Raw genomic sequence first — 26194 nt, forward strand, 5'->3', positions numbered from 1 at the left:
ATTTATTTCTTTAGTGTTCTGTAAGTTTCATTGTAGAGCTCTTTTACCTCCTTGGCTAAATTAACTCCCAAGTATCTATTTTTTTTTTTTTTTTGAGGTTATCACAATGGGATAGTTTTTCTCATTTCTTTCTTGGCTGAATCACTGCTGAATATAGGAAAGCTATTACTTTATGGATGTTGATCTTGTGACTTCCATACACTTCAAAAGAGAAATAACCACATTCTGATTCTATTTTTTTTAGTTACTAGAAAATGAGTAGATTTAAATGTATAGCCAGATATATGTTTCCACCTTTAAAATTTCAAAGGAAGATCTTGATTTGTCATGTTCATTGTGCTTTCTGAAATAGTCTGACCTACCTTGATAGATTTTTATAAAAAATTGATAAAAATAGCTATAAGATTGTTATAAGTACAAATGTTTTTAAGGCAACTCCACATTACTTTTAACTTAAACATCACTGTCCATCATCAATATACACAGTTAAAGAAGTGTTTTCATGCATAGCTATTAAGTTAACTGCAGATTATTCTCAATCTCACTTTATATTTTTCAGTTAAATTCTTTATTTATAGTTTTCAGTTCTTGAATATTTTTTTTTTGTCTTTCAACAAATTGAATAACTTATGTTTTAAAGTATCTTTACTAACATGAGAAGAAAAATAGTAAATAAAAACTGTTGGAAAAAGAAGTTTTCTTGAAAGCATAAATTTCTTATCCTTTTTATTCCTGGTGAAAAATTAACAGTTTATTATAATATTCATAAGTCAGAGTATCAAACATTGGAAAACACAAACAAATATAATCTCTATTTTTGAAAGTCTTTCCTTAATTTTTTTTAAATCAATACTTATGCTACACCATATCAATCTTTCCGATATTGGTAGTATGCTTGTTTAAAAAAAATTTTTTAAGAGTTAATTTTATGTTTTGTTCAACAGATATTCCACATGACATATGATCTCGCCAGTGCAGTGGTGAGAATATTTAATCTCATCGGCATGATGCTGCTCTTGTGTCACTGGGATGGCTGTCTTCAATTCTTAGTACCACTACTGCAGGATTTCCCACCAGATTGTTGGGTGTCTCTAAATAAAATGGTTGTAAGTAATTTGTATTATTTTATACTTTGCCTTTTCAGTGTTTTGCCAAAAAGTATTTATGTGCTAATGATCTGATTTCTCTCTCTTCATAAATGTTTAGAGGAAATTTGGTTTTGCTTCCATGAATATGTAGTAAAATGAATTAGATTTTTTTCTCTACCTAAATTTAATTTTCATGTTCCTGGAAAAGTATATATTACAACATATTTTTTAAAATATTTTGCTCTACTTATATGGAGACATTTTTTTTCAAAATAAAAACACATGCAAATAATCATGATACAATATCCCTTTAAAAATGCCTGTAGCTTAGAATAATTCTTTCATGTTTTTGTTTGGTTTTTAGCATTTATTATTTTTAAGCCACAATTGTAGGGATTGTAAAACACACAAAGACTTATACCTAGAGGTAAAAGAGATATGCATAAGTCTTAATGCTATTTCAAATAACACTTTTTGCTAGGGAAAACTGTATGGAAATAGTAAGTTTTAATTTTAATTCTAAAAGACAGATATGAAACTTGTCAATAGAAATCTTATTTCCATAGCTAAACTATCTATATTCACATTTAATTTTATGAGCTTATATTTTGAATTGAGATCTTATATTCACATGAATCTCTCTTTCATTTCATTCATATCTGCTTACTTCCTCACAGAGACCTTCCCTATCATGGTAGTATGTATATCACTCACGTAGTTTATATTCTGTTGTAAAAGCATTCAGCAAGACTCTTGCACATATTCTCTCTGCTTCTCTCTCTTCCTCCCTTCTTCCCTCCTTTCCTTCCTGCTTCCCTCCCTCCTTCCCTATCCTTTGTTATTTATGTTTTTTTTTGTGTTTCTCACACCATAGTTAGTATAAAAAATTGTTTTCTTATATCTTTCATCTACAGTGTTTCTCTTAATTGATTTTGGGCTATTATAATAAAATATCATGGTCTGTGCTATTTACAAAAAATAAAAATTTATTTCTCACATTTCTAGGTCCAAGACAAAGGCACTGCAAACTTTGCCTCTGTTTCTGAAATTGTGCCTTTATATATATGCATTCTCTGTTGTTCACACAGCAGAAGGTGGAAGCATGAGAAACTATTCTTGTAAGCCTTCTTCATAAGGGCAATTAATTCACTCCTGAGGGAAAATACCTCCATGACCTAAACAGCTTCTGTTAGGCTTCATCTCCTACCTTTATTGAATTGGGGATTACATTTCCAAAACATGAGTTGTGGGACACACATGTAAACCACAAAGCAAGTGGCCAGAAAAGTTCCTGTGATATAAACTTGTTAACCTAGTCCCTCATCATCAAAACTTTGAGAAATGTTCTTTAGTGGGGAGACTGCATGACTGAAGAACAAAACGAGGATTTGGTGAGCTCACTTTTTCAATATGTGATGTCTCTATGATGATACATCTGCCACTTTATTATCTTTGAAGAAGCAAAACATATGGTAAAGGCAGTAATAAAGATATTTTGGGGGAGAGGAAAAGGTAACGACTCTATAATCTAGCTTCTGACTGAGTGCATAGTAGAAAACACAAGCACTGCTGCCAAAAGGTGATTCATCATTGGCATCAACTGCATTTAATTTGGCAAATAATTATTATTTTAAATTTTCCTTAGGCATCTTTCAGAAAAATACCAATTATCATTATTGAAAGAGTAAAAGAAATATTTTTGTGTATCTATAAAGTTTATTTAACTATACAATTCTGATACAAGGCAACATATTAGTCGTTAGAGATGAGCACATTTATTGAAGAATTTTAATGTCTTAATGGCTTTTCTCTAAATACATCTGCATGTATTCACATGTGTATATGTGCACGTGATGTGCATCATCTAATGTTGCCAAACCTCAAAACTTTGTTCTACCTTAATGTTTTGTGATATAAACACCTTACTTGAAGTTAAAATTCACTTTAATTTGGTCTCTCTCTCTCTTTTTTTTTTTTTCTATAAGGATTTACTTTTACAATTTTGAAATTAGCTTTTATTTTCTTTCAAATTTTAAAATATTATTTTCATTTGTATCTCTAACATAAAGGGTAGAAAATAGTTAAGTATGAGATATTTTTTACATTGTGGATGTCAGTAATATGAATGAAATAATAGTCAATAATGCAAAAATTTTTATATAAGATAATCTTGACGGTGTCATCATATCTCATAATATTTTCCATTTTAAAGTTTCAGATTTCTAGAAAACCTTTTGTAACAACAACAATAATAAAAAAGTGTATTTACACAGAGTATAATAGGAAAGTAAAAATCTAATGTAGGAAAAAAATATCCTGCATTTATTTAACACTTTTACTGTATACAAAACACTGTGCTGTAAAATATGCTCTTATCAAATGTTCATAGCAATGCAATGAGCCAAGCACTGTTATACTGATTTCATAGTTCAGAAAACTGAAACTTTTACAAGTTCAATGAATAGTCCAATATCCCATGGATAGAATGCAAACCATAAGGAGATATGTATCTAATTCCATAACTTTTGCTCTAAACTACATTATAATGTCATGTTGCATAGATTACAAAGAAGAAGTAAGAAAAATAATGAAATCTTAGTTAAAATTCAGTTATAGCCGAAAGATCTCTCTAAAATCAGCATTTGAATTCTGACCCTAAAGAGTAGCAAGACTATTTTTTCTAGATGTAAAAAAAAAAATCAAATTGGGAAATCAAAAATTGAGAAATAAGATCCAGATGAATGCAGGAAATACTAGTCTTTTCTAAATATGGGTTTGAAAATTGTGCTATGGCATTTGGCTTTGGTGTTGAATTATTTACGTTAAAGATTGGTGTGCTTAGCAAATTCCTTACTTTTTCTTTTATTTTAAATCTTCTATTTTATATTATTTATGTCCTTCAATATTATGAAGCTCTACATATACTTAAGTTCTCTCTAACTCTATTTTTTTATCAATGTGTATATCCTATTAGCTAGTTATCTGTACATAACCAGCAATGATAACTTCCAAGTCAATGGTGTAACTATGCTACATTTTTAACTATGGTGTTAGTAATTTGTTTAATATAATCATTCTTACATTAATTGCTCCTAATTTGGATTTGTTCCATAAAAGTAGGTTCATATCTTCTCAGCTAATCTCTTTGAATTCTTTATAAATCACTTTTGCTTTATAAATATATCTAAGGGAGTCCATGTTTTCTACCTACAATTTTATTAATATAGGGTTACATATTGGTGATGGTTTTAAAGACTTAAGTGTAAGAACATATATGAATCTATTACCATCTGAATGTACCACATAAAGTAAATGGATTTGCTTTTGCAGTAAGAGCATGTTATACTGCAAGATGTTACATTAAATAATCCTGGTTTATGGGCATACTAATAGAATGATTCATTTATACAAAACCAATGCTAAATGATATCATATTACACTGCTGGACAAAATTTTTACCATAGTTAAAATGAGAAAAAGTTTAAAAGTCAAGTTACTTATTATATAGCACACTCTATGAAATATACTTAAGAGCACTATATTTACATTGCATGCAATTACATCAAAACATTATCCATCAAAATAAATTTACATTAACATATGTTAATGTAGCTAGGCACAATGGCACAGTACTGTAATTTCAGCTCCTAGGGTGGGGGAGTGGCTGAGGCAGAAAGTTCATGAGTTCGAGGCCAGTCTGGGAAACTTAGTGAGATCCTATCTCAAAATAAAAAATAAAATTAAATAAAAGGTGGGCATGGTGGCACACAACTGTAACCCCAGAGGCTAGGGAAGTTGAGACAGGAGGATCGCTAGTTTAAAGCCAGCCTCAGCAATAGTGAAGTGCTAAGCAACTCAGTGAGACCCTGACTCTAAATACAATACAAAATAGGGCTGGGGATGTGGTTCAGTGGTTGAGTGGCCCTGAGTTCAATCTCTGGTACCAAAAATTAAAATAAATAAAATAAGATATAAAGGCCTGGGGAGGGATGAGCTTTGTGGCTCTCACCCCTGGGTTCAGTTCTCAGTAACACACACACACACACACACACACACACACACACGATATGTTGAATTATTAATTTTTTTAGTATTTTATTAGCAAAATCATTTTTTCTTTAGCTATGTTAGGATCATAAAGTAAATAAATGTCTAGTTTTATATTTGTACTTATTTGAGAAACACAGTAATCAAAATAATTTACATCATTCATAATTTTTCTCATTGTAAAGGTTTTTGCTGTTGTGATTTAAAGGAATCAATGCATTATTTAACCTAGAGGGCAGTCCATTTGTTTTTATGAATACCCCTTAAGTTACTAACCTTGCATAATTGGAAAGATAATTATGAACAGCATTTGTGAAAAATGTGTAAGTTAGGTGTAGTGGCACATGCCTAAAATCCTTCAACTTGGGTGGTTGAGACAGAAGCATTGAAAATCCAAGACCAGCTCAGAAATTTGAGAAGGTCCTAAGTAACTTAGAAAGACCCTGTGTTAAAAATAAAAGGTAAAAATGACAGGTATGTAGCTCAGTTGTAGAACACCTCTAGGATCAATTCTCGTGGAAAAAAAAGAAAAGAAAACAACAACAAAAAACATTTTAATGGAGCTATTTTACATTTAAAAATATATATTTTTATTAGTTCTTTTAAAATTCATGACAGTAGAGTGTACTTTGACATATTATACATGTATGGTATATAACTTGTTCTAATTAGGATCCCATTCTTGTGGTTGAACATGATGTGGCATTACACTGGTTGTTTATCCATATATGAATATAGGAAAGTTATGCATTCCTTCTTAGAGTTTGCTTCCATAATTTTTAAACATCTTTTTAGTTGTATATGCACCCAATATTTCTATTTATTCATTTACTTATTTATTTGGTGCTGAGGATCATACCCAGTGTCTCTTGTGTTCGAGGCAAGTGCCCAACCACTGAGCTACAACCCCAGCCCTCTTTCATAATTTTTACACCAAATATATTTTCAAAGGTAAGTAATCACATGAACATGGTATGGGCTATGAATACAGCATACTCCATATTAATGAAGTTCAAACTGATGAGCTTCTAATGCTCTTTGCTTCTATTCTAAGAAGGTAATAATAATTTCCAGAAAAAATTAAGATGTATAAATCAAATTAATTGAGATCATTAGGAAAAACAGATACAAAGGTCTTTAAGTATATAATTAATATAAATCTATGTAGAGAGTATGAGTTTCAATTAGAAAAATTCTAATTGCTACCTAAATTTATTTTCATTAGAGACAATGTGGCAGGAACACTTACAAATAAACACACATTCATACACTCTTCCATCTCCCCTCTAGTTAGAATGGAATCCCCAAATACAAATGGAGCATGGAAACCATGATGATTATAAGATCTATTGATTTTCTGTCAAATGTAAAAAGGTGAAATTAAAACAGCTTCACATTTTTTTTTACAAAGTCCAGTTGACTACTTGGTAATGATTGATGGAAATAAAATAACTAAAATAATAACTAAGAAATGAAGTTAAAATAATATACCTAAGAAACGAAGAATAATAAATATCTCCTCTCTTGAGTTCTAGTGATCTATTTTAGATTGGAATTTCTCTATATTAGAAATTGTATTATAATAATAGTATTAACTTTTTTTTCTAAATAGAATGTACTGCCATAACAGATTTTTTAAAGTCCTAACAAAAGTTAAGTAATTTGCTGACAAATCATTGTAGCTTTACCAGAAAAAAAATGCACTCTTAGCTCCTATGAGTTATAATAATAAAGTGGGTCAGCAGCATGCTGAGCCTTGTGATTTCTCTCTGGGCATCCTATTTCTGCCCATTTGGAAAGCCTGATTGGTGACTGTTCTCTGGTGGATAGAAACACAACCCCTGGCAAAATGGACACGGTTTGCTACTGCATTCTTCCTTCCTTCTTAGATGTGGATTCTTTTATGAGAATAAACATAAAAATAAACTCCCACCTGGTATTTCAATTTAAAGTAAAATTTGCATTTTGGGAAAACTTTAACTTGAACTAAGTTTCCTGACAGAGAAGAGTGATGAATATTGATTTAATTATATAATGGCTAGGACTACATTGAACTGCTTTAGCAATACAAGACCAAGCCATGAATTCCAATTTTCTTTTTTCTTAGAGACTTGTTCTTACATTTAAGCAAGAAATAACTAGAAGAAATATTATTGATCAAATTATCACTTCTAACGAGATGGAGAAAAAACCCCAAAATATCTTGAAGTATAGTGTATCTTCCAAAAAGGCTGATTTACTAGCCTTACTTCTACAGTAGTTCTCATATAGTCTTTTTTTAGGAGTGGGGTGGGGGATGGGTACCAGGGATTAAAATGAGGTGCACTAGCCCACTGAGCTTCATCCCCAGCTCTTTTTTGTATATTATTTAGAGAATGGGTCTCACTGAGTTGCTCAGTGCCTTAATTTTGCTGAGGCTGGCTTTGAACTTGCAATCCTCATATCTCAGCCTCCAGGCCACTGGGATTACAGTCGAGAGCCACCACACCCAGCTCATATAGAGTCATGATGCACACTGTTGAAACTTTCACAGATGTAGTGTAAAGGTATTTTTAAACATTTATTTACTTATTTATTTGTTCTAATTTGTTATACATGACAGAAGAATGCATTTCGATTCATAGTACACAAATGAAGCACAATTTTTTCACTTCTCTGATTGTTCACAAAGTAGAGTCCTGCCATTCCTGTCTCTATACGTGTACCTAGGGCAATGACGTCCGTATCATTTCACTATGTATCCTACCCTCATTCCCTCTCTCTACTCCTCCCTCCCCTTTGCCCAATCAAAGTTTCTCCATTTTTCTCATGCCCTCCCTCCATTAGGTAAGCATCCACATATCAGAGAGAACATTTGGCCTTTGGTTTTTGGGATTGACTTACTTCGCTCACCATGATATTCTCCAACCTCATCCATTTACTTGCAAATGCCATAATATCATGTTCTTTTAATGCTGAGTAATATTTCATCATGTATATATATATAAATATATATATATATATATATATATATATATATATATATATATATATATATACATACACACACACTGTTTCTTTAGTCATTCATCTATTGAAGGGCATCTAGGTTGCTTCCACAGTTTAGCAATTTTGAATTGAACTGCTATAAACATTGAAATGGCTGCACCATTGTAGTATACTGTTTTTAAGTTCTTTGGGTATAGACCGAAGAGTGGGATAGTTGGATCAAATGGTGGTTCCATTCCAAATTTTCTAAGGAATCTCCATACTGCTTTCCAGATTGGTTGCACCAATTTGCAGTCCCACCAGCAATATATGAGTGAGCCTTTTCCCCCGCATCCTCACCAACAGTTATTGTGCTTGTTTTCTTAATAACTGAAGTGAAATGAAATCTTAGAATATTTTTGATTTGCATTTCTCTAGTTGTTAGAGATGTTGAACATTTTTTCATATATTTGTTGATCATTATGTATCTTGTTCTGAGAAATGTCTGTTCAGTTCCTTAGCCCATTTATTGATTGGCTTATTTGGGGTTTTTTTGTTTGTTTTGCTTTGTTTTTTGATGTTAAGTTTTTGTGAGTTCTTTATATATCCTGGAGACTAGTGCTCTATCTGATGTGCCTGTGGTAAAAATTTTCTTCCATTCTGTAGGCTCTCTATACACCCACTGTTTCTTTCTTTTTCTGGAAAGAAGCTTATTAGTTTGAATCCATCCCATTTATTTATTCTTGATTTTATTTCTTGTGCTTATTTCTTGCACTTTAGGAGTCTTGTTAAGGAAGTCGGGGCCTAATCTGACTTGATAAAGATTTAGGTCTACTTTTTCCTCTATTAACCTCAGAGTCTCTCATCTAATTCCTACATCCTTGATCTACTTTGAGTTGAGTTTTGTGCAGGGTGAGAGATAGGGGCTTAATTTAATTTTGCTACATATGGATTTCTTGTTTTCCCAGCACCATTTGTTGAAGAGGTGATATTTTCTCCAATGTATATTTGTGTAACATTATTTTTCTTATTCTGAGTAAAATAAGTAAAAATACCTTCATCTCCATTTTAGAGAAAAATAGCTTAAAGGAGAATTGTTACTCTATTGGCATAAAATGAGAGACTATCAGTGTAAGAGTTGGTTATGAAATCCACTTGGGTTAATGTCGGACTCAGCATGCCATTCCACTCCATCCTTTCCCAGAGTTCATTCATTATAAGTGATGGTAAATTTGTGTACCCAGAAATCAACTATGAATTGCTGGCACCACTGAAAAAACTTAGAATATTTATAAAAATATGTAGATAAAACTGGATTTTGTTCATGGGGGTTAATTGTAAATTTACTCCACTTACTGCTTCCATAAATCCAAAATAATCAGGCAAATTAATACAACTACGACTTCTAATATAATCTGAATTTTCATACTTAATTGTCCATGGGGAATATTTATATATATATATATATATATATATATATATATATATATGTGTGTGTGTGTGTGTGTGTGTGTGTGTGTGTGTGTGTGTGTGTATACATATATATGTATATAAATTCTGTAGGTTGGAATAAAATGGCAAATTGGTGGAATTGAAGATTAATAATTTTGTATTGTATTACTCCACTAACAGATATTTATGTCAAGCAATTCATATAAACTTCTTATCCTTTGAAAGAGTCCAATATTATCACTCTATTTTAGTAAAAAGATACTTATCAACTTAAATTATGTCTGCTAAATCAACCATTTTCAGATAATTTTAAGGGAAGTTGTAGTTATTTCCGTATGGAGGGATTGCTTTAGTTGTCTCTTTTTTTTTATTCCTCCTAATGTCTTTTTCCCCCTGAAACAACACTGATAAAAATATGTTACTCTAGATATATGGTAGAATTGAAGGTGACATGAAGAAAGCCACATATTAAGTGAGGAGCATAAGAAAGAATAGCAGGATTTTTTTCCTGAATATTAACATGATCATTTTCATAATCCTGCTGTATATACAGTCATTTGTTAGAAGTACTTGTTTTTAGAAATGTAACATATTCTAGAAATGAGTAATTCCTATGAGAAGTTGAATTGTGGTCACAATCCTTGTTTATTTCCATTATTTTTTTATGCATTCTTACAATGATTCTGCTTCTTTGGGTAATTTATCAATTGGGATATTTAGAATATATAATATAGTCATTGACCAGTCTTTTATATACTTCAAGGATATAGAGATGGACTAGTATAATCAACTTTCAAACACTTTTCAGTTATTTATCTCAGAAACATGATTGCACCAAAGAAAGAGTTAAATTATACTTGTTTGGTCTACAACTCACTATCTTATACTCTACAAACATATCCATTTGTGCACTTAAGCTATGTTTCTCATTGGTTAAGCTTGATAATGGTGAAAATTAATAGGAAAAGATGGGCACTCACCATACATCATACCTGTGTAATTCATAAAAGGAGATCAAAAATGAACCAAAACAAATTCTGTATATTCCAGTAGCATTTTCTTGGAGGTATAATAAAGTCAAATTTTTCTCTAAATATATTTTAAGATAGAATAAGTATAATATAATGTCTAGCTGTAATGTCCACTAAATGAATTGGTAGATATTTGTAGATCCTGCCTTTAGCATTGTGTTCATGTGATAATCTAAGATCCTGATTCTTGTAACTTAGGGAAAGAAAACATTTTCCAGATGGTGTTCAAACACAAGACTGGGATCCTAATAGAATAAGATCTACTCCATGTTTGTATAAATATGTCAAAATATACTCTACTATCATGTATATCAAAAAAGAACAAATAAAATACATAAACATCTTCCAGTAGAACAATGTTCAATTTCAGTTGTGTTAAAATGAGGGTATAATTCGGTATGCTCATATCTGTTCTTCAGAAATATATTTTTGTCCTTTAAGTATTTTCTCACCTCATTATCTATTCATTTTTAAGAGATTATTTTTAAATAAAATGATAATACTCGAGTGTAAAATGATATTTCAAATGATATATGCTACCATCTCCCCAGTGCTTTAGAATTAGAAGTAAGGCATCATTACCCTATAAAAGGATGACTACATTTTATCTAGCACTTTTGTAGTACCTCCCTCAACTCGGTTATCAATTCATAAGGGAAAAGAAGAAAAAAAAAGAAGTTAGGCTTATGTCTGTAATCATTAAATATCAGCCAAATCAAACTAAAGATTTCTTAGTCTCCAAATTTTATGGAAGACATTCTTCTAAGGGCAACTTTCATTTAACCCATTAATGTCATTATTTCTCCATAATCTTTTCATCTTATTTTCTTATCTGGAGATCAGAACTTTCTACCCATAGCTCTTTCAAAAAGTATGAAAAATAGACATTTATATTTATAGATTTATATACAATGAACCATGTAACCTTGGAAACCTATAAATGACAGATCCAGCTATAATTTACATATGACTATTGATGAAAATGGCATGCTCTAAGGCTTTCTAGTGTATTTCTTTATCATTCAACTTGTATCATGATTCATTGTATGAACACATTCATATCCATGGTGGTTTAGTGATCTCTAAGGAATTAAATGACCACAAATTTGAAGAAACAAAATAGAAGATAAACATATTATTTTAGAGAAGAATGAAAAATTGGATAAAAACAGGAGCTAGAAATCAAGTAGCTAATGCCATGATGCCAGACCGCCTTTTCTCCTCCAGGCTGTGTTCCTACTTTGAGGCCATTCACCCAGGTCACTAGGTGATATGAAGCTTCTTCCTCTTTCTTCTGAAGGACACAAAACTTATGCCCTTTGTCACAACCATTTGTTGTTTAAGGTCCTAATATTGTTTCATTTGCAGAGCTATATTCTTAAGATTTTTTATGTATTACTCACTCATAAAGTAAATAAGTGTTTTGGCACACTTCTATCAACTTTTTAGAATAATCCATTACAGTTATTCCTATAATAGTTATAAACTTTGTGAGGTATTTCATTTTTGGTATACTCAGATATTATTATTTGGTTCTCTATACATCTGAAAGTTTTAGAGTATACATTTATATCCATGTGCAGTAAAATGAATTAAGTGTCTAACAAAGAACTGAATAACTGTAATCATAAATACCTTTAAAAAGTACTTTTATGTGTAATAATTAATATCATGAATATATTATGAATTAAGGAAAGATACAATCTAAATATCTTTCAAGATTCAAGCAGAAAGTAGGTGACAGAACCACAGCTAAGGCCACAGATTCCTTACTTGTCCTCTGCTCTAGCTCCCATGAACACATGAATGAAGAAATCATAATTGACATATTAAGGTTCAAGTGATTGGTAAAGGAGAAGTTTTCTCTTTTGTTGTTTTTCATTTTTAAATAGGTGTTGTCCTTATCCAATTGTTAAGTTAGCTACTGAAATGCAGAAATAATGTAGAGCTTAAAAAAAACCTCTCTTGAATAGTTTAAAAGATAACCATAATTGAAACTTACATCTCAGATTTTCAACATTCTAGTGCATAGGTAGGCTAGAATGGTAAAAATTCTAGGGTAAAACATTGTTGAGCCAGTATTTATGATTGAAATGGTATTTTTCAAAAGTATGTTGACATAAGTGAGTGAAACTATATATCAGGTAGGTGCAAATCTATATGAAAATGCAGCATGCTGGAGGAGAACGAAATAAAGAAAACATTAATAAAGCAGTATTATTATAGGATACTGCAGGGTGTCGAGGTAGCAAAATGGAGGAGGTCTGTGGAACAACACAGAACAGGTAAAGGTATCATTGGTGGCAACTGGACACTTAAATTTCCTTAAAGCAAAATACTGTCGAGTCTTGGTTTGCCTATTCATGAAAAAAGCCTGGTAGAGATTGTGCATGGTGGCATCAGCTTGTAAACCCAGCCACAAAGGAGACTAAAGCAGAAAAATTGCAAATTTAAGGCTACCTTGGCAAGTTAGCCAGATCCTGTCTTAAAATAAAATAAATAAGGGACTGGGGACATAGTTTGGTAATAGAAGCCTTGCCTAGTATGTGTTAGGCCCTGGGTTTAATTCCCAGCACACTGAAAAGAAAAAGCAGGACAGAAATGATGAGTATGAGGGTCAACTCCAACCAAAATTAAAGATTTTATTTGTTAGAGTTAAGTGATTAGAATCTGAAAAGAAGCATTTAAGTAATGTTTAAGTGGTACTGTGAGGTGGTTAATTACCATCATATCTTAGAATTAGATTTCTTACATTCATCTTCTGGTTCTCTGATACTTATAAGCCTTGTGACCTTGAACAAGTGGTTTAGTCTACTTGTGCCTTAGTTTCTCCATCTACAATGTGGACATGATGATTATGTTTATATTATAGAAGTTTAAGGTAAATAAAGGAGCTTGAACATGTAAAGTACATGGAAAAGATTTCATTACATTTTTCAGCTTAGTAGATGGAAGTCATTATTTAACTTTAGGAGTTGTGTGTGAGCTACAATTGATATTTCTCGTCTATAAATTAGTACATAATTCTTCTATTAAAAATAATAATTTGAGGTAAATGAAAATAGAAGTAGATATACTATATACATAGAAAAAGAAGAGAGTAAATGCATAGAAAGAAAAAAGTTTATAAGAAATAAAAGCTGGCTAAAGAAAGAGAATTTGAATGTAAAATTTCACTTTTATTTTATTATCACCTACAGAATATTAAATAGAAGGTCTGAACCCATAAAAGTAGCTGCAAGGAATATTTAGAAGGAGAAGCATACTAGTTATATGAATAGTAATAGTTGGAGGAAGGATCAGACATTGCATAAACCTCCTTTGGGATCTGTAGAATAAAGTAAATGACATAATGTAAGTGGAATACTTTTTGTCTTATTTAACATTGTCTCCTGTCAGGGTGAAATATATTAAACTGAATAGGCTGGAATAGATTTTCAATAAATTGAACCCTAAGTCAATATATGGGTTTTGCAAATGAGCTCATTCCTCTGTCTCATATGAATTGCACCTTGGAATGGTGATATGTTAAAGAAGAAATAGTGGAGTGATTACATAGAATCTTTCATAAACCATGAAAATGGTGGAACACATGTTTTTCCATGGAATATGAAAGTGATATATGAATTTACATAAAACTAATGAAGAAAGATACTGCAGATTAGAACTTGAGATGTTTGATATTAATTTCAAAGATATTATTTAACTTTTAGGAATAATAGTTATTATTTAACTTTAAGGATGAAAGTCAAAAGTTGCATAGTTTCACAATTGAGTCCACAAAAATTGATGGCATCCCAGTAAAATTGAGATCCATCTGTTTATGTGATTATTTTTGTCACAGTCAAGTTAATGAATTGAAACTTTTTCCTAATAATGATTATCTCTTTATTTAGATATAAAAGAGATAATAGATAAATTAACCCATTCTCTAAGAATCTTTTAATTCTAAAATTGCATTTATTTGGAATGTCCTAACACTTGAGGTGAGGGGAAGGGAGAATCTGTATTACATAAACAACCAATTAACCAAATACCAGTGACCCACTTTACATTATTAAAAAAAAAACTAACCTTATATTCTAAGTGGCTCTTTTTTCCATTTTATACCCCTATGATTTGATGCAGACACCCTCAAATGGCAAGAGAAATGTGGAAAGTATCTGAGAGTTACTCCAAAAATATTTCTTGCCAAATAATTAATATAGGTTTAGCCCCATCTAGTGTACTATACCATGCTTCCTGGTAGCATATGACAGTTAAAAATATCAAGATGATCCAAAAATTCCAGATTACCAAATGGCAATTTAATGTAGTTTATCATATTCCACTTAGCATGATGGAAAAGAAAATATTTCAACTTTTGAAACTAAAATTCTCCTATTATAATAAAGATCAAGACAAATCAGAAAACTTCATTTATTAAAAATATTAATTTATTTTTCTTTTATATATAAATATGTATGCATATCTCTATACAAATATATATAGTCAAAGATTAAAAAATTCTATAAGCACATGCCAAACTAAGATCATCAAGTCAAATAAGATTTTGACAAAGTTAAAAACAGTCAAGTAAATCAAAGGATATTACTCAGATACTGTCTGATCTAACCAAACTGACTTCAAAATGGATAGCCAAGCCAGGTGAGATGGTGCATGTCTGTAATCCTAACAGCTAGGGAGGTTAAGGCAGAAGGATAGCAAGTGTGAGGTCAGCGTACTTCAGCAATTCAGTGAGTCCCTCTCTGGAAATAAAAAAAATAAAAAGGGCTGGGTATTCAACTCTATGGTAATATGCTCCTGGATTCAGTCCCCAGTACCAAAAAAAAAAAAAAAAAAAAAGCGTCAATTTTCATGCTGACAGGAATCAGTCTAGTAATATAGATGTATAATTAGATAAAGTCTAAGACAAAAAATGTACACTACTAAAGCACATTTTTACTGTCCAAGGGACACAGCCTCTTCTCATTTTTAGCTGATAATTATCATGTAAAGATTTATGTCTAATCTTGTCTGTAGTTATCAAAGAAAACTAGACATGAAGGTTTGTATTGAAAATGCCATATGTTGAGATATGTCTTCATATGTATACACACATATACATACTTTTATATATGGACAAATATATGCACATACAGCCATTCACAACATGTAGTCAAGGACAGATGACATAGTGATACCATGTACTTGTGGTGATGCTCATGCAAACAACCCTGCTGTGCTGCCAGTCATATGAAAGTATAGCACAGTTTATACATTATGTAAGATTTAATATTAAATAACTATGTTACCAGTTTATGTATTTGCATATTACACTTTTTTAGGGTGTTTTCCTTCTACTTTTAAAGAATGAGATTTACTGTAAAAGAACATTATGTGTTTTTCCAGCAGCCTCATTTATCTCAATTTTACCATTCTTCTTGACTGCATCAAGAGGCTACATTCAGTGAATGACCTTCATGGTCTAGGTTTTGTAAGAACACTGTGATATTTTCCCAGTGAGTAAATCTAATAGCGATGCATTTCTCAGAATGCTTCATAGTCATTAAGTGATGCATGGCTAAATATGTGAATTTTATATTATATATTTTATTATATATACTTACATATCAATTTACATATTTATACTTTTTAAAAACAATATGGGCCACAAAAAATCATCAGAAATCCTGATTCAGAGGCAGCAGCCTACTAGTTTCTAACTTTTGAGAACAGGAATATATGCTTTACCACTACATCCACTGATTTCTTCCATCAGACTCAGAACTTGACAAAATTCTTCTGTTCTCTTCCTTTTACAAAAGGAAAAATAAAATCAACTAATGTAAAAATTAATTGCAGCCAGGAGTGGTGATATGCACCTATAATTTAAGTGGCTTAGGAGGCTGAGGCAGGAGGATAGTGAGTTCAAGGCCAGCTTCATCAAGGCCAGGCACCAACCAACTCAGTGAGACCCTGTCTCTAAATAAAATAAAAAATAGGGCTGGGGATGTGGCTCAGTTCTTGAGTGCCCCTGAGTTCAATTTCCAATACTGAAAAAAGAAACTAACAATAACAAAACAAACAAAGTAATTGCAGAAAATGAGAAAAGTAAATTAGTTTACATTAACAGTTCATGAGGACTTATCAATTTCATTGAATTAATTTGAATTTCTTTTTACATGAATTTAACTATGTTGGCTGTGTGTTTCAATAATAATATGTTATCAATCAGCTATGACTGAAAGAACAGATCCAGAATATGCATGAATTAAAAAAACAAGACAGACAATACTTGTTTGGAAAATGCTTTATTGCTACAAAAGAAATATAATGTATTTGCATTTAAGTTATAAGGTTACTAAAAAACAACAAATATTTACTGTTTAGTATCTGTTTAGCTGTAAACTTTTCTCAGTGTAATACTTATTGCTGAGAAACTTCTGAGTAATCTCCTAATTAATAAATGAAGATCTAGATATCTACTGCATCTATAGCCATAGCAGATAGTTACATGCCTTAGGGGACTTGGAATTGAAACCTTCTATTCTCAATATTTAAGGTTCAAACTAGGTTTATAAATCCTTGAGTATGTGGCATCATCTTCATGTCAGTGATAAAATCAAAATGTATCTACTATCTTAAATTTACCACAAGAGACCTGTTCTTCAGTTTTAATATGTAGTATCCAGGGTGGACTAAAAAAAAATTTGAGGAGAACTGAGCATGGTGGTACAGGAATGTAATCCCAGTGACTCAGGAGGCTGAAGCAGGAGGATCACAAGTTCAAGGCCAACTTCAGCAGTTTAGTGAGGTCCTGGGTTGGATAACCTAGTGAAACCTTGCCTCCTCCCCCCAAAAAAGGGTGCCACTGGGTTTAGTCCCCAGTATCCCCCCAAAAAATATCTATATGTATGTATACACACAGACACACATGTATTTAGGAGAGAGTATTGCATATGCAACAATGTATGTATAATAGTTCATCCCATACCACAAGATCAATCTGTATCTCCTTATTTGCATGAGAAATTAGGAGGCGCTAAATACTATTTATCTATCTGACATCTATCACCTTATTGATTGATTGATTGAGTAACTGTTCTTATAACCTCTGATCAGTTGAAAAGCAGATTTACTGAACAAAGTCTTGCCATGATGTTTTGTGTCAGAAGACACAAATCCTACTAAGAAATCTAGAGCAGGAAAACAGAATACTGTGACCTGGGTCTACCAGATATATTTAAGATAGAATCGTTCTTAGATGCCATCTCTATAGAAGTGACTTTTGATCAAAGAACTCAAGGAAATGAAGGAAGGAGTTATGTAAATATATGGAAGAGGAGTAGACCAGGAGGAAGAAGCAGCACATGCAAGCTGGCTGGGGTGGCTGCAGTGGAATGAATGAGAAGAAAAGACGGATGTTGCAAAGATACCCAGGAGTCAGCCCAGTGAAGAAGGGGCTTATAAACCATGGGGTGATTTGGAGAGCTGTTCTCTATAAAATGGAAAGCTTAATGAGATCCAGTTGCCCCTACTGTGAGAACCTGTCCCAGGGCCAAATACAGAGGAAGCGGTGCTGCCTTCCTGTTTCACAGAAGAATCTACAATATCAGGTACTGAGGCTCAGGTGTGTGAACCAGTGTTTAAATCAGTCCATAACAAGTAGGTGACACGGGCAAGCAGTGTCATGGTTGGCAGCATGTAATGCAGGCTTGTGGCAGCCAGGACGGAGCAGCACACACTGAACAGGATAACAAGTTTCAACTGAACTACAGAAGTCCAACAATGAGGACAGCAGTTCCCTTCATCCTGGTGGCGAGTAAAGAACATCATGGCTCTAGTGGACAGGACTCCTTTAAAAATACGTGATGTATTAACTAGTGTTGGAAGGTAGCACCAAGAAGGCTGTGAGTTTCTATGGTCATGAAGGTGAAGGCTGCTAATAATTAATTTAGATATAATTATTAAGTAGGCATTCAGGGCTGGTGGGGGAAGCTCAGTGGTAGAAGGCTTGCCTAGCACATGTGAGGCTCTGGGTTCGATCCTCAGCACCACATAAAAATAAATAAGTAAAGGTATTGTGTCCATTAACAACTATTTTTTTAAAAAAAATCGGGCATTCAAAAATAGTCTAAGAGATAATTTAGGCAAATTTAGTTTTTCATGTTGTTCATCAGTGAATTAAGCCCTTATTGACGGTCTCATGGCAAACACCGTTATCCTATGCCAGGAGTTTCTACAATTTATGGATCTTGTTATTATATAAGGAATCTCTGAGGAAAAGCATGATGTCCTTCAATATCAATACAAACGTAGAGAAACTCAACCAAACATTGGCTCTCTGGCAGACTTGGGCTTGTAGTGATACTAGAGCTTGTTGATATGTTTCTATCTTCATTATTTACAAGATTCTCAACTTTTATTCCAAATTGAGGCTGACTCTCTGTCAGTATATATATTATCAAATATCAGTGTATTGTTTTTCTTTTTATCTTCCTTTTGGTCTCCTTCAATGCCACCTCTTTCAAGAGTTCGTTTTAAGGTATTCAGTATACTTGCTTTTACATCAAATTAAATCATTGGGAATCCATTTTAAAATGTTGTTCTAATTATAAAAATAATATTTTATTGATTAGCTGGACATCTTCTAGGTTCTTTCTTTTTTTGGTACTGGAGATCAAACCCAGGAGTGCTTTACCACTGAGCTATTTTAGCTGCCCATTTTAATTTTAATTTGAGATAGGCTCACAGTCTCACTAAGTTGTGGAGTTTGGCCTTGAACTTGCAATCCTCCTGCCTCAGCCTCCCATGTCACTAGGATTATGGGCATGTGCCACTGCACATGGAAGCCCTCTTCTTTTAACTCTGGAGAGACTCTTCAGTGGTTCTGAGGTATTTACTTTGTATAACTCTTCCTATACCCTGATACAAAGGGCTTGGAAGCAGAACTCTGCTTAAATAAAAAGAATTTTGAATGAAACTAATTTTCTCTAAAAAATAAAAGACAAAATATAAATTTAATTTACAATAGTTTCTCTTCTAACTTCCAATTCTTCTTTTGCTAGAATAAAAACATACTAGAAAATATTAAATTAATTTATGTATTTAATTTGAATGCTGTTATCACTTAATCTATTCCATTTTATTGATAATTAAATATTTTGATCTTAATTTTTTTTAATAAAATGTGCTCTGTAACCATCCTGACATGTGTACATGTATATGGATATGGCTTTGTGTTGCAGAGAGATTTTCTTTAAGCATTATAATTTTTCTCTAAGAGAAAACTGCATTTAAAATTATAAGGAAAATACTTTTTAGTGATCTTCTGGTTAGATTTTAATGGACTTCTAGTAGTTGAAAGCATAAATACTCAGTTGACTAAATTTAAATGGCACTTTATGAAAAATATAATTAGAGGATGTGGATGCACAGGACTGTTCATTGAAATTTATCTTCCTGCTTTATAAGATTAATAAATTTAAATTTTGTTTTAATAAAAGAAAGATATTTATGGAGCCTAAAAATTATTAGGACCAGTGCAGAATTCTATTATATGATTGCTGTCTTATCAGGTATTTGACAACTGTGCATAATTATTATCACCAAGGTTGCTACAAAGATGCAATTTGAATGTATATTCTTCCCTGTAGCTATGCCAGAAGAAGCACACTAGCCACTATTAAAGATCAAATTAAAGAGTTTATCCTCTTTCTAATTGATTCTTTACCTTATAACTGTGGTTACTATTTATTAACAACCCTGATGTGCACATCGTCTCATTTAATTTTCACCAATTCTAAAACATTCATTGCTAAGCCTAATATTATGACAAAGAAATTGGGACTCTGAGTAATAAATATCACCCACTGCAAATGGTAGAGCTGAGATCTAACTCAGACACAAGAATTCGATGCCTAAAGAACTCTTTAATCACTTAGCTATTCTGCTTCAACATCTGGGACTTTGTTGTCTGTTAATCTAGTTAGGCTCTTCTACCCATTTTAGCTACAAATGGGTGCATCTTTTAGGAAATCAAATTTGATGTGTGGCATATAAATCTTTAATCTGGTGTGGTAGCCATTCCTCAATAGTTCTACTTCCTATGTTCACATCCATACGCAATCCTATTCCAACCCTTCATAAGGGTACCTGGAGTCCAGCCTGACTTCTTCCAAGTTCCTCAAAGACCCTGTCAATATTTGTGTGACAATCAAATAGATCTGGTTATCTCTATAAGCTGTTGTGTTTATAATAATTAAAAATTGCTTAGTAGAAAGCATTTAATAAAATTATATGCTACTTGCCATAGTATATATTTCAATGAAATGGAATGCAATGAGGTGATTTTCCTTTGGATCTCTTGTTAATTTATAACCACCTATTTTTACTAGCTCCTGAATGTATTATTACTATTTCATTATTATTGTATAATAATGGTGGCCTCTGTATGGAGACCTGTATCAAAATTCAGTAGGTTTAACCAACCTGCTATAGGAAATAAGTAAATGTAGCAAGTAACACAGGTAAGGAATAGTGCAGAATCTCTTCTTTGCCTTAACTACTAGAGATTTGAGCTAACAGGAATATCTGGACCATTTTATGTAGTCAGTTGAGTTTAGATAAGGAATTTATCATTGGTTATATTTACTGGATTTAGGGAGAGCTTATTGGACAAACCTGAAAACTCCGGGTAATCTACTGCCAGTATAAATAAAAACTGGGAATGAGAAGATCTGTACCATAAGGAATCTTTCCCACTAATGTTCACAGAAGCCACACAGCAGATTGCACACAAGCACTATCTGTACATCCTGAGAGTCAGACATTTATATGCACGTCTGTTAAATATTTGTAAACATAGAGAAAATGGAAGCTTCAAGTATTCTTTTGCAGCAAATGTGGAACAACTCAAGCAGTACAGATAAAATGTGAAAATGGTGGAATTATCAGTATAATTGAATTTCCTAGATAGCCTGAAACTCCACTTTGTTTCTTGAGGATTATTATGAAGAAGACCCCAGTTTGAAACGCAGGCTCTTGAACACATATCAATATTTCATTAATTGTATGTTCCCTCCCCCAGAAATGTGTCTTAGAATAACTCTGTCATACTAACTAATTTTGTGGTGTTTGGATGAATTTATTCCAAATATTATTTTTTTGGTAAAATTTATGTGAATCAACTCTTCTTTAAAGATTGTAAGAAAAAAGAAGTCATTGTGAATTTTAATTAGTAGACTACAGATTATAAAAATCTTATGTAATACTATTTCTTCTCTTATTGCATTTTAAAAAATACACCCCATCCTGGAAAATGTTATGAAGAAGTAACTTATTGTTCGAAGTCTAACGGGTTTGTGAATTTTTTTGTTAAATTTAGTTATAGTCATTAACAAAGCATAGTACTCTGAGCCTTTTCTAGACTATGTATTATGATGTTGCCTTGTTGATAGATGTTTTTAGATTTCCTGGAACCTATTTACCAAAATACAAAATCCAACTCATCATTATTTTTCATATGCCAGTTATCTCAAAAATCAATTATATCTTGGGATGAATAATTTTCAGAGGAGTTAGAAAAATAATTAACTATAAGATTGTGAAAAACCAAATATATATTTTATTTAATAATTATTTTCTGTAAGAGATTTATTTGAAGAGTAAAATATTTTGATAATATATATTGTGCTGTGTGTATATATACATTATATTGTGTGTGTGTATACACACACGCAATACATACATACTGGGGATTGAACCCGGGGATACTTGGCCACTGAGTCACATCCTACCTTTATTTTATATTTTATTTAGAGACAGGTCTCACTAAGTTTCTTAGTGCCTCACTTTTTGCTGAGGCTTGTTTTGAACTCACATTGCTGGGATTACAGGTGTGTGCCTGGCTTATTTTGGTAATATTTAACCTTTCATCATCAGCTTTGTATCAATAACTTAGGAAGCTGTTTGATTTTTCTTCACTAATATATCTTTTAAATATGTAAATTACTTAATTGATTATATATTTTCTCAAATTATGATATGAATTATAGCTGAGTTTAGCTAGAGACGTTACTAGTTTTCATCAAAATATAATTAGTGATGTTTTTATACTAATATATCTGATCTTTTTAATTAGTCTTGAATCTCAGCTCTCTTGAATTATTTGTGAAAAGCCAAATATATATTTGAGTTAGTATTAACATAAAGATAATGTTGCATGTGCTATTTTAAAGGAAATAAGAATGATCTATTGATTGTATTTTTTAATGATCTGTTGTATCTTTTTGATGGTATGCAGTGTAATTCTTTTAGAACACATGGAGTAGTAGGTGTCTACATTATTTACCAGTGATGTTTCTGTTTGTAGCAGGGACTTTGAATTTATTATCCCATTTTGTCCTTATAATGGTTTCACAAGTTTTGTCCACAGATAAAGAAAAGGATAATATAGGCTAAGAGAGATTAAGTGGCCAATTCACTTTAAAACAATCAGCAAGAACCCCAGCAAGAATTAAGATCCATTGCACCCCAAGTGTGCCTTCTTTTTACCATACTGCGGATTTTACTAGCCAAAGACGCAATGTTCTCATTCAGATAATGCTCTGTGATTTTGAAAATGGAGAGTAATCAAGGAACTCTCTCCATACAATCCCAGCAGAGTAAAAGCTATTCCCAGAGCCAAGGACCAGAAATACTCCTTTGTACTTGACTGACATAGAAACAATGTCATCACATATTGTATCATAATTTCAATCATGTAGTTTTAACAGATGTTTTCTAATCAAAGTTTTTATGGGTTAAAACGTAAATTTAAAGAAGTGTTTTCCTAACATATATTAAACTTCATAATGGCTTATATTCTTTACAAGCATTTTACACTTGTAATAATTTTCTCAATAACTATTGTGAATATGTACATGTACAAATTGTAGCAACCTAGAAGAATTATTGCACACATACACACACACACACACACACACACACACACACACACTTCTCCCCTTCCAACACTAATAACTTAATCAAGATTAACTTTTCATCACAAATAATGCCATCAAAATCTATACCCTGATCAAATCTAATGAAGTACCTCATTACTTTGCAACCTAATGTTTAGGAAAATCTAGGAATATTGTAGAAGGAAATGTCCAAGAGATTTTCTTGAAATATTCAGATAGTTTAGAAAGAGAGAAAAGAATTTCCCTAAACATAGAATTGTGAAAATTTTTTGTTTTTAACAAACTAAAACCTGAAGTTTGAGAGCACTCATCACAAAAATAAATAAATGAATAAATATATAAATAGATAAAATGAAAAGATATGACAATAAACTACATTCTGGAAACAGCCACTACTATTTTATGTTGTGTTTTTGACATTTAAGGTAGAAAAAAATCGTGACACTTTCTGTCTTTGTTATCTTGATAGCTTGGAAATAGGCAGCTGCAAAAATCACCTTAGGAAAAAACATTTTAAGAAAAAAAAAAGACCAGTGTCAGCATGCTACACTGAGTAGTCAACTCATAGAAAATGTGTTTATGTGAAAGGAGTTTAACCCTATTTCTTTTGAAACATAAAAGACTGCTGAATATTCCTTTCACATAACTCATAACCTAATATAATCATATTAGTATATTATTACAACCATTTCTACAGCTAAATAATATGAAGTAGAGCAAGACTATTGAATATGTAATAATATTATGTTTGCATAGTCTGCTAAATTTATTGTTTACATTATGTATTCAGATTATGCTTTCATTCTATCTGTATTTACAATTTAAAATTTTCTTTTTCCCGTAGATTAGTAGGCAACTGAAGAGTAAATATAAGGACTTTTATTTTATTTTACTATAGTTAAATACATAAGCACATAAAATATTTTTTTTATTTCTTATGATAAGAAATATGGATGTTACTCTAAGGAATACCAAGGAAGGGTTCTACGATTGACCACACACAGTAGCTCCTTAATCCATTAATTTTTAGTATTCCCCATAAACAATCCTGAAGGGAGAAAGAGCAGAAAAGCACTAAGAATATGTATGAGTATTGCAATGTAAGAACCCCATCCACCATGCTTTAACAAGTTTTGCCTATTCAGACAGTTAGATTGAAATAACAGCAAGGAGATGCAAAGCCCTACTTTAGAGGAGGAAAAGGCAGAGAAGACTCTTGCTCATCCATGCTCAGGAGTGTAAACACCTACTATCTATTTTCTCATTCCTACAAAATTACATCAATACTACTCCTTACTCATTTTCTCTTCCACTTCAAATTCTAATTTGGCACAAGTTTAGTTTATGTTCTTTTGTCATTCCCAAGCATCTGTTTCAAGTCATCTTTATTTCATATTTAAATTCTAGATAATCTCCTTGTTCATATGCCAACCTTTCCTTTTACTTAGTTTGATTCCATATCTCACCTGTTGGTAGAATCTCTTAATCAATTAATAAAATTCAATCACAATACATTTATAGCCCAGAATCCCAGTGAGCTCTTTCTGATCTCTAGTTCATTTCAAACTCAGAGACAGGAAACCTCATCAGAGTTCTCCCTGAAGCATGCCATCTCTCCCTGCTGCATTCTTTGGTCCTTCACATGGTAGTTGTTTCCTCATCTCACATACCGAGAATTAGATTATTCTCTACTAGAAGCCTTCATTCTTCCCACCGACTTTCCATCATTGTTATCCTCATATATGAAAAATCCACTGTCATTTTTCTTAGCTACATTTATGAAGTCCCTTTAGGTTCTTGACACTGCTATCTGACCCGTTGACAAGCTTATTAATATATTGCAAGAATTGTTCAATAGTTACTTAATGTATTTGTGTCATTTATGTCTAAGGAGTTAATGAATAATTTTTGAGTTTATTCATGATTCAGTAAATAGATTTCTTAGTATTAAATGAAAAGTCACACAGATGTATTTAAATAAAATGAGGCACATAAATTGTGAGAATATTGTGTGAGAAACATAAGAAGAAAAAAAATATATTAAATGTATATAGCACTATTTTTATTTGGAACCTTACTCAGAAGATAAATGTTATTTCTCTAATTTGTGCAGAAGTTATTAGTACTTGCTTTCTTGGTATACTTCCAGGACTGAAGTAATTAATTTTACTCCTTGGTATTTTCCAAAAGAAATAAAACCATGATGATGCAATGATAACATGCATACCAATGTTTATAGAAGCCCGATTCACAACAGCCAAGTGTCCATCAACAGAGGAATGAATAAATATATGATATATACATGTATATATGTATATATATATGATATAAATGTATATATCATATATAAATATCATATATATTATATAAATATTATCTAATACCAAAGAGGTACTAGCCATAAGGAATAAAATTATGATACTTGATGGTATATAGATGTAACTAGAGAACATCACACTAAGTAAAATAAGTCAAGCTCATAAAGTCAAGGGTCAAATGTTTTCTTCCACATGTTGAAGCTGGAGAAATAGATAGGAAATAAAAGAACATAAAAGGGGTCTTGGACAAATAGAAGGGAGACCAATGAGAAAGAAGGGGATCAAGAGGGAGGCGGGAGGGAAGGGCATGTAGAAGAACTGGAGAATGATATTGATCAGGTTAT

The 26194-nt window shown here is 31.9% G+C and overlaps 1 protein-coding gene across 1 annotated transcript in view; it reads left to right on the top strand.

Annotated features, from left to right (window-relative positions):
* Hcn1 (hyperpolarization activated cyclic nucleotide gated potassium channel 1) overlaps positions 1–26194 on the top strand; it is a 363268-nt gene that overhangs the window by 203324 nt on the left and 133750 nt on the right. Inside the window, exon 3 of the mRNA XM_076856146.2 lies at positions 945–1106. Coding sequence (XP_076712261.1) covers positions 945–1106 — 162 coding nt within the window. The remainder of the gene's footprint in view (positions 1–944; positions 1107–26194) is intronic.

This window comes from Callospermophilus lateralis, chromosome 5, assembly GCF_048772815.1.
Source record: "Callospermophilus lateralis isolate mCalLat2 chromosome 5, mCalLat2.hap1, whole genome shotgun sequence".
NCBI lineage: Eukaryota > Metazoa > Chordata > Mammalia > Rodentia > Sciuridae > Callospermophilus > Callospermophilus lateralis.